The sequence below is a fragment of the Octodon degus genome, unplaced genomic scaffold (genome assembly GCF_000260255.1).
Source record: "Octodon degus isolate 3935 unplaced genomic scaffold, OctDeg1.0 scaffold00051, whole genome shotgun sequence".
Lineage (NCBI taxonomy): Eukaryota > Metazoa > Chordata > Mammalia > Rodentia > Octodontidae > Octodon > Octodon degus.
In genome coordinates, this window is record NW_004524627.1 from 14,354,185 (window position 1) to 14,368,108 (window position 13,924).

A 13,924-nucleotide genomic window follows, 5' to 3' on the forward strand; every position below is an offset into this window, starting at 1 on the left:
TTGCCTGGCAAGCGCAGGGTCCTGAGTTCAATTCCTGGTACCTCAAAAAAAAAAAAAAAAACAGTGGCCATAATTTGTTTTCTTTTCTTTGCTTTTGCTTTTGCTTTTGCTTTTTTTGTACTGGGGATCAAACTCAGGACCTTGCACTTGCCAGGCAGGACCTTATGATGCTGAGCTCTCTCCCTGGCCCCAGTTTGTTTTTTTTCTTATTATAACATTAGAGGTAAGGAGAAATAGAATTATACTGGTGTAAGGTTCTTATTCTGTATGTGAAGTGTTATTTCAGTTAAGGAAGCAATTTAAAGACATACTGTTAACATTAAAATAACTATTAAAGGGCTGGGGAGAGGGCTCAGTGGAATAAGCGCTTTCCTGGCAGGTGTAAGGGCCTGAGTTCAATCCCCGGTTCTGCCAAAAAACCTCAAAACATAATAAAAAATAATAATAAATATTAAAATATCAAAATGTTACAGTTAGTAAGCCAACTAAGAAGCCAAAATAAAAAATCATAAAATAATTCACATCATTAAAAAAGAGAAGAGAGAAGAAGAATAGATGGAAAATGGAAGACAAATAGCAGGATGATAGATTTCAATTTAACAGTGCCAGTAACTGTTGGTTAATGGTCTAAAGCGAAATGAGAGGCAGAGGCTGTTGGACTGAAGGAACAAATCAAGACGTAAATGTACCCTGCTCACAAGAAGCTTATTTTAAAGATGAGGGTACAGTAGGTTATAAGTAAAAAGATGATAGGAGATATGTTATTAGAACACTAATCAAAAGAAAGCTTGAGGGCTGGGGAGATAGCTCAGCAGTCTACGAGCCTGCCTGGCAAGTGCAAGGACCCGGGTTCAGTCCCTGGTACTGCATGCCATGCTGGCCCCATGCATAGTCAGCCACTGAAATTGGCGTGGTGGTGCAGGCCTGCAATCCCAGTGCTAGGGAGGCTGAGACAGGAGGATCACTATGAGTTTGAGCTGTGAGAACCTGTAACAAATAAATGACTAATTTTTTTTCAAAAAAATTTAAATGAAAGCTTGAGTAGATTTATTAACATCAAAGTAGATTTAAAGGAAAGAGCCTGAGCAAGGATAAGTAAGGGTCATTTCCCAATGGTAAAGGCAGAATACTGGTGCTGGAAAAGAAGCAAGAGCTGCAGGTACAACGGTGATCTCACGTTCTACCTTAGAAAAAACCAGAGCAAGCAAATACATGACACCTAATCTAAGAAAAAAGGAAAGATTCTAGCAGGAGTTTATGAAATAGAAGACAGAAAATACAGAGAAGTGAACGAGACTCACAGCTCATTTTGGAAGTTTTGTGGGTTTTGTTTTTGGTTTTTTTTAAAGTTTAATAAAAGTAGTAAACCTTGAGCCAGACTTACCTGGGAAAAAAAGATGCCTATTGCTACAGTCAGGAATAAGCCAAATGACATAGATGCTAGATATATTTAAAGGACCGTAAGGAATATTATGAACACGTGCATGCTAATATGACAAAATGATCAACTCTTACAGAGCACAGTCTTTCTGACTGGTCACTCAAGAAGAAACAGATCCTCCTCACAGATGTGTGCTTACTAATGAAGTTGAAACCTTACCATACGGAAAGGTTCAGGCCCAGGAAGCTTTCTGGTAAATCTTATGGAACCTTCAAAAGAAACAGTACTAACTCTAGACGTGCTCTTTTAGAGACTGAATAAAGGACTTCCCAACTCGTTCTTTGAAATCAGCATTTCTTGATATTGTACTAATATTATAAAGAAATCGGGGCGGGGGAGATGGCTCAGTAGAATAAGTGCTTCCCTGGCAAGCACAAGGATCTGAGTTCAATCCCTGGTTCCGCAAAAAAAAAAAAAAAAAAAAAAAAATTCGAAAAAGTATATGCTGCCATTCCTCATGAAAATAAATGTACAAATCCAAACAAACTTTCAGTAAATCAAGTCTAGCAGTATATTAAAAAGATAATACATTATGATTGCATGATGTTCATCCCAGAAATGCAGCATTGGATTAACATTCAAAAACTAGTGATAGGGGCTGGTGAGATGACTCAGTGGTCTAAAGCACCTACTTAGAACAAGCATAGCAAAGCACAGGGACCGCGGTTCAATTCCCCCAGCACCACATGCCAGCCAGCCCCGCCCCCTGGTGGGCTGAGCTGGCCACACACACACACATAAATAAATAAATGTAATTAAAAAAAAAACAACAAAAAAACTAGTGATAGATGAGAGATGGCTCAGTGGAATAAGCGCTTCCCTGGCAAGCGCAGAGGCCTCAGTTTGATCCCTGGTTCCACAAAAAAAACAAAACAAAACAAAAACTAGTGATAGTGATATGTGTGTACCCATGTTTGTAGCAACATAGTTTGTAATAGCTAGTCTTTGGAAATAACCTAAATACCCACCAGCTGAGGGATGGAGTACTGTTGAGCCAGAAAGAAAGATAAACTGAGATCATACTCATAACTGAAATAAACCAAACACACATGTGTGAACATCTCATTGTTTAATGTGAGAAGCTGAAAGAGTAAATAAGATTCACTTGTACAATATATATTGTAAAATGGGAAGAAATTTCAAAGGGAACAAGAAACTGGGATGGAGAATGGAAAAAAGGGAAAAGAAAGAAAGAGAAAGCAAGCAAGCAAGCTAGATATACTACTAACTTAGTTTATTGAAAAGAAAGGTTTGTGCTAATACTGTTTGGACAATTAAATGCTGATGTCTGTACTCTGAGTAACTAATATAAAGATAACAATATGCAATGTATTATCCATTATTACCCTCCTATTTTGTTTTGAAATTTATTTGAATTTTTTTGCTTTTCAACTTTTATTTTGTTTTATTTTTTCTCTTTAAAACAAAACAAATTAATTAGTGATGCCTTCTCAAGATAAATAAAAATGCTCTCCAGTGGTATTTGTATGCTGATATTTATAGCAGCATTTTTCTTTTTTTTTTTTTCCGGAACCAGGGATTGAACTCAGGCCCTTGCACCTGCCAGGCAAGCGCTTATTCTACTGAGCCATCTCCCCGACCCCCTATAGCAGCATTTTTCTTAGTACCCACAAGATAGGACCACCCTAAATGTCCTTTGACAGATGATAAGCAAAAAGAGGCACATGCATAGGATGGAATATTATTCTATCTGAAAAAAGAATGAAATTGAAATACATTGTACCATCTGGATTAACTTGAAGATTAAGTATGCCAGTCACAAAATAGCCCCTCACAGAAGGTTAAAGACTGAACCAGGATTCCATGTACCTGGGGTGTAGTCATGTTCACAGAAACAAAGTGGAATGGTGGCTGCCAAGGGCTGGGGGAAAAGGGAAAGTGGGAATTAGCCTTTAATGGGGTTGGTCAGAATTTGTGTTTGGGAAGCTGTGCTAATTCTAGAGCTGGATGGTGGTGGTTGTTACCTAACGGGGTGAATATTCTTAATGCTGTAGTATAGTAGTTTATACCTAAAAATAGTTAAAGTAAAAAAATAAAAATAAAAATAGTTAAAGTGTAAATCTTATATATATTTTATCACATTTAAATATTTTTATTTATTTTTATTTTTTTTTTCACATTTAAATATTTTTAAAAGAGATGGCATATATAAATTTTGCCTAGTTCAGTACCTCAATAAATACTAATTTTTCTCATAATATTAATTCTCTCATTCCATTCTAAATGTTTTTGGAAGCATTATTTCCTTAAAAATAAACCAGTGTTGACAGAAAATAGAGAAGCTGGAAGCTTCATGTGTTGATGATGGGATTATAAAATGGTAGGGCCACTTTGAAAAATGTTGATTTCTCAGAGTTAAACATAGTTCACTGGTGATGACGCATTTCTATTCCTGATAATACCCCTAAGGGAATTAAAAGTGTGTACTCATATAAAAGTTTTTCCACATTCTTAGTAACAAAGTTCAGAATAGCCAAAAATGTATTTATTTATTTGTCAATGAAAAAGGGAAGGAAGTTTTGATACAGGCTTCAGCATGGATTAATTTTGAAAACATGCTGAAGGAGAAACAGTCAGACTGCCAAGGCCACATATCTCATGATTGAATTTGTATAAAATGTAAAAAATAGGAGAATCCTTGGATGATGACCTAGAATGGAGAAGGGTGAATAGGGATATTGGCTGTTGTTTTGAGGTGATAGAAATTATCGGGTTAATAACATTCCTTAGCTGTTATGATCAAGTCTGCAATCTCTCAAGTATGTGGTGAAGGCTAAACAGAAAGCAAATGAAATATTTCAGGGCTCTAGGAAGATCACAGAATTCCACATTCTCTCTGGACCAAAATCAAAACCTTTGCTGGTTTGGCCTGTTTTTTTATTTAATTATCAGAAGAAATGAGTTGAATACTCAAGAAGCGTAGGGCCCCCACTCAAGGACTTTTCCAAGAAAGGTATTAAGTTAATCCACCCAGAAGTGAGATGAGGGTACAATCTTTATCTAGTTGAGGTTTCATCCAGGTGTCCTTGGCTGTGGCCCTGTCTTACCCTTTGAGGCATCACAGCTTTACCACCATTTCAGGCCTCAGTCAGAGGTGACTCACAGAGGTTCGCTTACTATGAGTCTGTTGCCCATCTCCAAAAAACAAGCAGCCTACGCCTTAGACAGACTCACAAGTAGACATGAAAAGCCAATTAATTTAAGTCTGCTCAGGGCTGCCTTGTGGTGGTCTCCATCAGAAAATTTCTGGAAATCAATGGTAATGATGATTGCAAAACATTATAAATACTTTAAGCCACTGAATTACATACTCTAAAACTATTATTGTGGTGAATTTTGCATTATGTGGATTTTATCTCAGAAAAAGAAATTAGTGATGCCAAAACCAAGATCTTATTAGAAAGGGAAGCTATAGACTAGTGTCTGTCAAAAGTGGACACAAAATCCTCAAAAAAATGCTAGCAAACCAAACCCAACAGTGTATAGATAGAATTATACAGCCTGACCAAATGAGACTTATTCCAGCTGCATAACATGTATAAACATTCAAAATTAACAGGCTCTGTCAGTCAGTTCTTGCTGGAGACACATTTAATGCAAGATATACAAATATATAAGAATTCCAAGGGCTGCCCACAGAGTCAGGTGTGGAAGACCAGCAGGTGTCTGTCTGCATAGGACATCCAAGGCCTGGAGCCCACTGTAGTGTCCCATGCGAGTCCCCCTGGGAGCCCAAGGCTCTGCAATGGAAGGCTGGAGTCTGCGCGGGAAGCCAGGAAGGATATCCAAGGTGCAGGTGAAGACTGGAGCTCTTCCCTGCATCCTGCGTCTCTCTTTTTTTTTTTTTTTTTTTTTTTTTTTTTTTTTCATTTCTGTTTTGTACTACTCTGAAGACAATCCTCCCCAGGGTGGGTCTTCCACACCCAGAACTATGCTGAGCCAAGGTAGTTGAGCATTTTTTACTCAAGGTGACACAATCAGTTAACTATTACAGAAGCTAAGAAAGAAGATTCATATATCAATGTAGAAAAAAGCATTTGATAAAATCCAATTTATAATAAAAGCCCAGCAAACTAAGAACGGAAAGAAACTTCTTGTTTGATTAAAAATGAGATCTACAAAGTACTGTATTTGAGTCAAGTGTGATGGTGCACACCTATAATAGCATTCAGAAGGCTGAGGCAGGACTGTCACCAGCCTGGGCTACATAGTGTGCTCAAGGCCAGCCTGAATCACAAAGCAAGACCCTGTCTTAAAAACAAACAAACAAACAAAAAAAAACAAAAAACAAAAAACTATATCGAACATCATACTTCATGGTGAGGGAAAAAAAGGTTCTCACCTAAGATCAGAACCAAGGAAGGCAGTGACTTCCCTCTCCTCACTTACATTCAGGAAGCCAGATATCAAACCCATGTTAAATGAATTTCTGAAGCTTAGTGATAAACATTATTTTTGAAGGTTTTTTTTTAGAGTAAAAGAATTCTGTCACTTTGGAAAGAGTTGTGCATTTTTCAGTATATTTGGGACTGTTCCCCCACGTGCGACAGTCACGGACAGCCTGGCAATGAGAAGGAGACTTCACAACAGAGGGCCTAGAGCTGTGATTCTGTGCTCGACACTCCTCCCTCTGACAGTCCAACTAGCCCCTTAGCATCTCCAGCCTCTCCTCCTCTGCCATATGAATGCCACTCTGAGGGCTAAACCTTCTTATCTTCTAGGGCTGCTGTCATCCCTGGGACTTAGAAAGTGACAGACTGAAGGCCAGAAGCCCCTTTAGGAAAGAATGAGATGCTAGGAACCACTTTCTATTTGAAATAGACTCAGGTGCCCTTGGACCGTTTAGAGGGTTCACTTCTGTTATGTGGCTGATGGCACTTGAACATGTATGACACACACATGAAAAGATGTTTGTCCAAAATGTCACATCTTTTAAACCCTACATTTTGATCATGATGAAAGCCAGCACCTTCAAAGGCATATTGTGGAGGAGTCATAATATTGTGTCCTTACCCCTTATATTCTCCATGCTTCAAATGTTAGATTTCAAATTGTGAGACATTTATTGAAATGTCTTATCCTATCAGTATTTGCTATGGTTCAGGCAATTCTTTGTGGCAGCTTGTATAAAAAGCCAGCTGGCTAGGGGCCGACCAGATAGCTCAACAGACTATTAAGTGCCTGCTTAGGCAAACACAGGGACCAGGATTCAATCCCTGGCATGCCATGCTGGCCCCACCCCCAGGGCCGCTGAGACAGTCACTGAGACTGGGCGTAGTGGCTCGCACCTGTAATCCCAGCACTTGGGAGGCTGAACACAGGCGGATCACCATGTGTCCAATCTGTATAGTGAGACCCTGTAGACCCTGTACTAAATACATTTTTAAAAAACAAAAAAACAGCTGGCTAAAGTCAGATTTGGTATAAAATCAGAAATCATCCACATTGCAGGGTCGTTCCAGTTGAGAGAGGGGTGCATTTGAGTGCCTGGGACTTGTTAGACACTCAGAAATTGCCAGTCAGTGCTGTTGTCAGTGTAACTGCGTTTAGCCCTCTATAATACCAGTGATACTGAACCTCCTGGAGTTGCCAGTGATAGTAAACAGCCGGCGGCGGTACGCGTGCCATTGGTTTACCACCACCACTCTATGCTAATTGTGCTTGGTGACCAAAATGGGTCCCCTGTGTCCTCACTGCCATCGTACCATACTCGTGAGTGTTCCTCTGCCCTACCTGACTGCTCCCCGAGTGGAAGGTGTCCGCCTGTTTTCATTCCAGTCAGCTGCGTTCAGTGACCACAGACCATATCCTCACTGCCTAGAATTATCTAAGAAGAAAAAAGCAAATATCCTCCTACGTGGTTTCCTTTGATAGAAACATGGAGGGCCCATAGCCAAGTTACTTCCCTTCACTCTGCCTTGCCTTGCCCACATGAAAATAGCAGGATAAGCGAGAGGGCATAGTCTTCTGGAACTCTTGAAATTGTGTGATGCAAGAACTCTTGTATATGAACAACTCTAGGAAATATGATTTTATTATGTAAATAATGACAAGGTATTATATGCTGTATACTTTGATATAAGGAATATTTTATTCTCTTTATCACTGTGTTCTAAGTGTTTGATTCTATTTATTTATTTATTTATTTGATACAATGTCTTGCTGCACAGTTCCAACTCACAGTGATCCACCTGTCTCAGCCTCTGTAGTGCTGGGATTACAGGTGTGCACCACCACACCTGGTTCCGGTGGCCAGCACGGCACACCCAGGGTTCCAAGACTGGCACAGCATGTGGTACTGGGGATCAAACTAGGAACCTTATGCTTGCCAAGCAGGGGCTTATGCCACTGAACTATCTGCCCAGCCCTAAGTATTTCATTTCTGACAACTGTCCCTCTAGAATTTTGTTAGGAGTTTATAAAATAGACGTCACCAAAAGAATAATATGCTGTTAGGGCTGGCCAAATAGCTCAGCAGATTAAAGTGCCTGCAAACAGGCTCACGGGTTTGATCCCACCCTGCTGTGCTGGCCCCACCCCTGGGGTGCGCTTAGATGGCAATTGAGACTGGGCGTGGTGGTGCGCACCTGTAATCCCAGCTCTTGGGAGGCTACAAACAGGCGGATCACTGCGAGTCTGATATAGTAGTGAGACCCTGAACACCCTGTAGACCCTTCCCTAAAATACAAAAAAAAAAAAAAAAAAAAAAGGAAGAAAGAAAGAAAGAAAGAAAAGAATAATATGCTCTTTACTTTTTTAGAAATATGTAAAAAACTGACCATAGAGACACTATATTGCTAATGTCATTCCCGATGTGTTTTGGGCCCCACTCAGTCTGGTACTCTCTAGTGCCCTCGAATGTTGAGGGAGGTGGCCCCAGCCCTGAGTAGGTGTTCTCTCAGGCAGTAGTTCTTGGAGTGGCATAAGGGGGAAGCACTGGGAAGAGATAGTTCATTACCAGAAAAAAGAAAGAGAACCATACTAGAAACTCAGGTACAGCAGTCTGCGTGGGCAAGACCTGCCACAATGAGAGCCAGTGTTCTTTTCCTGCCTCTAGCAGCCCACACTGTCATCCTTCCTGGGACAGAAGTCTGTCTAGGCCATACTTTCCAGCTGCTCGGAGGGTGCTCACTTCATGGATTGTCTTTTTGTCTCTTGGTTTTCAGCTCATCAGAGCAGAGTGACGATGATCCTGTTCATCCTGGAGCTGGAGTGGGTCCTGAGCACAGGACAGGACAAGCAGTTTGCCTGGCACTGCTCTGAGAGTGGGCAGCGTCTGGGAGGGTATCGCACCAGCGCCGTGGCCTCCGGCCTGCAGTATCCTTTGCTGGAGGAGTCAGTGGTGGAAACTTAGCTGATGACTTACTAATTCATGAGAATTTGGGGTATGTGCAACTTGAAATGTTTTTTATTATGTATGCTGACTTTCCCTGTGTGGTTAAGATGTTCAGAGAGTATTCTACTGCACAGGTCATCAAGGGTTTCTATGTAAACTGAGTAGAGCGAAATAACTGCACCTTCAATGATAGACCCTGCTGAGAAGCTTGTGGGTCTCCTGATCGTTAGAGAGAACATAGTCCGGGTTTGTGAGCCTCAGCTGTCAGAAAAGCCCTTGATTTGTAGTTTACAAATAAATAGTAAGGTTAAAACATTCCACTGGTACCTGGGGAAAGGACCAACAGATTACTGTTTACTTTTGAAAAAATTCTTGAGAAGTTACCATGCTAGGACCAGAGTGGATCAGCTGCTAACTGCCTGGTGATGTTCAGGCCTCGCATCAAGGGTCCCCAGCTGGTGAGTACCTGCTTTGTGGTTTGAGGATGAACATCATCTCACTTCCCTGTGCTCTGTGGGGTGTCCATTGTGACTCCAGCTTCATGACCTAATCATCTCCAGCAGCCCTTACCTCATAACACATCACTTTGGGAATTAGGTTTCAACATAATCCATCTTCCTTACCCCCACACACACAAGTGGTTGCTATAGGTGGTGATGGGTATGTTAGTTAATTTAATTGTGTTAATCACTCCACAGTCTATACAGATATTAAATCATCATGTCGTATATACACTCTTTGATTATATACAGTCTTTGTTAACTAATTTTTTTTTTCAAAAATAGTCTGTAACACCCTCATTTTTCAGTTGAGACAACTGAAGTCCAAAAATAGTACCTAATCTTCTTGGAGGTCACCTACCTAGGCAGCAAAATCCTCACCAGAAGCCAAGCTAGGGAGTAAGATTATAGCCGTCAGCTCCAAAAGTCTTCCTCGTTTTGTGACTATTTCTTTTGTCTATGCTATATTATTTTTCAAGTAGAAAGTTTTATTATTGCTATCAGAAGTATATGTGTGTGTGCCTCTAGACTTTTGTTCTCAGGCTAAATGATCACACCTCCCCCTTGCTGGGGAGATAGAGGAAACTGCACCCACCCTATAAAGCTGCCACTGCAGTTCCTGACCCCATCAGCTCTGACTTGCTCGCTCCAGTTTTGGCACCGCCATGCCAATCCTTGTTCCAGTGCTTACCCCTGGAAGCATGTCTCTGGATGGCATGTGCATCTCTTTGCTTTCAACAGAAGGTTTCAGCCAAAAACCCACGGGGCTTTTCCAAGGCGCTTTTCTGGGTGTTTCTTGATGGGTTGTTAGTAGACAAGCCAGTGCAGTATTATGGTTCCTCTGTAGAGCTAGCTTTTAATCATGTTCATCTGCTGGAGCCTCCACACACATACACCTCTACTCTTACTGGCCCCTGTACTCTTCCAGAGTTTTTTAACTGATGAAAGGAGGAAAAAGGTTTGATGGAGCAGTGGAAAATGTTCAGAATTATATCATTACCTCTGTTTACCTTCAAGGTGAACAGCAGTGTCAGAGTCCTCTACAGTAACCTAACTCTATTCCATCTCCATGTCATTCATCTAAGGGACAGAATAAATCAGATTGAAATCCGCCTTTTTCTCTTCTTCTAGGTTTCTTAGTAGAGAAATAAATATGAGTCAAAGTAACTGAGATTCAAGCAGAGATACAAAGAAAGATCACCCAGTTCACAATTAAAAAAGATATATTTCTGAATACCCTCAAATTATTTTGTTATCTGACTACAGAGTCCAAGCTAAGTGTTACATGACCCCTAACAATAATAAAAGGAGAGGAAAAGGGGAAAAAATGTCTCATATCTGAAGTCCCTCAATTCACAAAATGCTTTTACACACATCACCTTATTCACTATCAAAACAGGAAGATGTAGTAAAATGAAATCGCCTACTTTTCTATTTCATTATATAGTAACTGAGGCCCAGAGAGACTTAGCAAGGTTGAACGACTGGCTTGGAGCCACAAGGCACACCTGGCAGAAGTGGGATGAGAACTTCAGTACTATAATTCATAATCTTTCACCCAGTGCTCTGCACAACTAGATGGATGAAATAGATGGGTGGTTTTTCCCAAAGGTCCCATGACTGGTAGGTAATAGGAAACAGAAGTAAATGTTTTCAGTCCTTACTTCACTTGCTGTACTTTACAAAAGCAAATTCCTTATCTAGTCTCACTAGATAATGCCTTTTTAGTTATCCATGTTTTGATCCTATTTTTTTTGTTTCCACCAAAATAATACAAATACTCTTTAATTTTAGGATTTTTCTTCAAAATGAGTTATTGCCACAGTGTCATCATCGTGTATTGTGAGATGTCTTTCCACCAATGTAGTCACTTAGATTTATTTCTAGTCAGGTAAAGAGTTCTGCAAGGCTATTGAGATTATCTCAGTTTCTTCATATCATATTTAATGTCAGTCACTCAGGCCTTGGGGTTTTACTGTCATTTTATTTCAGCCCTCTTTTGAGTAGATTTTCTGGAATTTGTATTGTTAGAAGACACCATAATTTACTTGCACTTATTTTCTTTTTTCCACTTATGTATTTGGTACAAGGTCTCACTATGCAGCTCGGACTCATGGTGGTCCTCCTGTTTTCAGCCTCCCTAGGGCTGAGATTACAGGTGTGTGCCACCACACCCAGACTCAGTCGCTGGCTCAGTGTGCCCCAGAGGCGGAGCCAGTGCGGCATGCGGGACCTGGACGGAACTCTGGTCCCTGTACTTGCCAAAGCAGGCACTTAGTTGGCTGAGCTATCTTGCCAGCCCTCTTTGCAGTTTTTGAAAGACTGTTGAGTCCCAGATTGAATCTAGTTTTTTTATCTTTGTTCTTATAATCAATCAAGATAAGCTTAAGGTGATGTTTTTCTTATAAATTTTGTTATTAAACTACATATGTCTAATAACTTATTAGAAGAATAGTGTTATATTTTATTCTATAATTGTTTTAATATTTTATTATGAAAAATTTCAAAAAATGCATCAAATTAAGAAAGTACTATGATAGATGCTCATATACCCATGACCCACATCTATTGTTTCTTGTTAGAGTATTTTAAAGCAAAGTCCACAACTTAAGGCTGTCCTCCTTATATACCTCATTGCGCACCTCTAAAATATATAAATCATTTTTCAGTAACGATGCTATTATTACACCTGGAAATTAATAGTCACTGAGTATTGTTGAATACGCAATCTATTTTCAGATTTTGCTGTTGTTTTGCAAATGACTTCTTGCAGTGGATTTGTTTGAAACTGGTTGTAGAGGAGATCCATTCTACATATAGTTATACTTTGTTGCGCTTTACCTATTTATTCATTCCTGGATGGGTAGCCATTTTTGTTTCATCTTCAGTGCTTGTTTTTCTAAATATTAGTGCATAAACACACAAATACACACACAGAGAAACACACATAGTTCTGTTTCCCTCCCTTTATTACACAAAGGTAACACAGCCTATAAATTCTGAAGATTATTGGCTTCCCCATTACACACACTTAATCTGTCTTGGAAACAACTCCATGTTGATGTATGAAAATCTTCTTTTTGAGGTGCATATTATTCTATTGTGTTGGTGTAGCATGGTCAACTCAATAAGTCCCCTACTGATGGACTTGTGGTCTGTTTTCAACCTTAAGCTATTAAAGCAATGGAAAGTGAATAGCCCTGACCTGTGTTATCTCACAGTCTTCTGGTATTTCTCTGGAATCACTCTCTAGAAATAGGATTAGTAGATGTTATCAAACTAAAAATGCCCATTATAGATTCAGTACCTAGAGTTGTAATGGGAGCTGGTCATGTAGACAGCTTCCACTGGCATATACAAAATCCTAGACTCCCCAGAGGAAAGCAGGTATTCAGCGTAAGCCTTACTGTTTGTATACATAAAGCAAAGTAGGCATTTGCCATCAATGATGGGAACCCTCCAAAAATTCAGGTTCGTAGACACTAGGCCAGCTTTTTTTTTTGAGGGGGGTACTGGAAATCAAACTCGGGACCTTGTACTTGTGAGGCAGGTGCTTATGCCACTGAGCTATCTCCCTGGCCTACTAGGTCAGTTTTGTTAGCATCCTTGCCAAGGAGAGCAGTCAAGCTAGGGATGTTAAATTTGCCTATTTGCCTGCCTTCCTGCCTGCCTGCCTGTCCATCTTTCTTTCTGTCTGTCTGTCCATCTTTCTGCACAGCACCATTTTCATTTCTTCTTAAACTGTCCTTTTATAGTTGCAAATATGGCCTTTTTTCCACTAGATTAATGATAGCTGCAAAAAAAAATTATTTTCCATTTTGGATTTTGGCTTTGCATATAGTATTTGTTGTTTGTGGTTTTACTATAGCTTTTCCATTCCAAATTTGTTTTTTAAAAACCCTACTTCTCCAAAACTTACTCTTTTGGGCAGCCTGGTGAGATAGCTCAGCATCTAAAGTACCTGCTTAGGCAAGTTAGGCAGACTCAGGGGATCCAGTTCAATCCCCAGCACCACATGCTGCTCCAGCGGTGCCCTTGGAGCAGGCTGAGCTGGCCAATAAACAAACGAACTGTAAAACTTATGTGTTCTTCTTCTGCTGCTCATCGCCCTTCTCTCATTGTTGCTATTGTTCTGAGGATCAGACCCAGAGGTGCATGTGTTATTCAAGTGCTGTAATACTGAACTACCTGCATTTTCATTTCCTAGATGTGAATCTTTATATTATTTGGAATTTACCCAGGTGCAAAATATGAAATACACATCTCATTTTTTCCCAAGTAGCTGTCTAGTTTTTTTGTTTTGTTTTGTTTTTTGTTTTTTTGTTTTTTTGGTTTTTTTTTTTCAGAACCAGGGATTGAACTCTCAGGCCCTTGCTCTTGCCAGGGAAGCGCTTATTCCACTGAGCCATCTCCCCGGCCCCTAGCTGTCTAGTTTGTGCCAAATCACTTTTCGTTTCTATTCTTTTTTTTAAATGTTTTTGTTCCAGGTTCTCACTACACAGCTCAGACTTGTCATTATCCTCCTGTTTCAGCCTCCCCAGTGCTGGGATTATAGGCACGCACCACCATACCCGGTTTCAGTGGCCGGCATGGCATGCCCAGACTGCCATATGTGATACCAGAGAT

General features: G+C 40.2%; 1 protein-coding gene across 2 annotated transcripts in view; it reads left to right on the forward strand.

The window, feature by feature from the left end:
- Positions 1–13,924, forward strand: part of Wdfy2 (WD repeat and FYVE domain containing 2) — a 166,943-nt gene that overhangs the window by 116,436 nt on the left and 36,583 nt on the right. For both annotated transcript variants that reach the window (XM_004633106.3, XM_023717212.1), the window contains one exon: positions 8,629–8,779. In XM_004633106.3, coding sequence (XP_004633163.1) covers positions 8,629–8,779 — 151 coding nt within the window. The remainder of the gene's footprint in view (positions 1–8,628; positions 8,780–13,924) is intronic.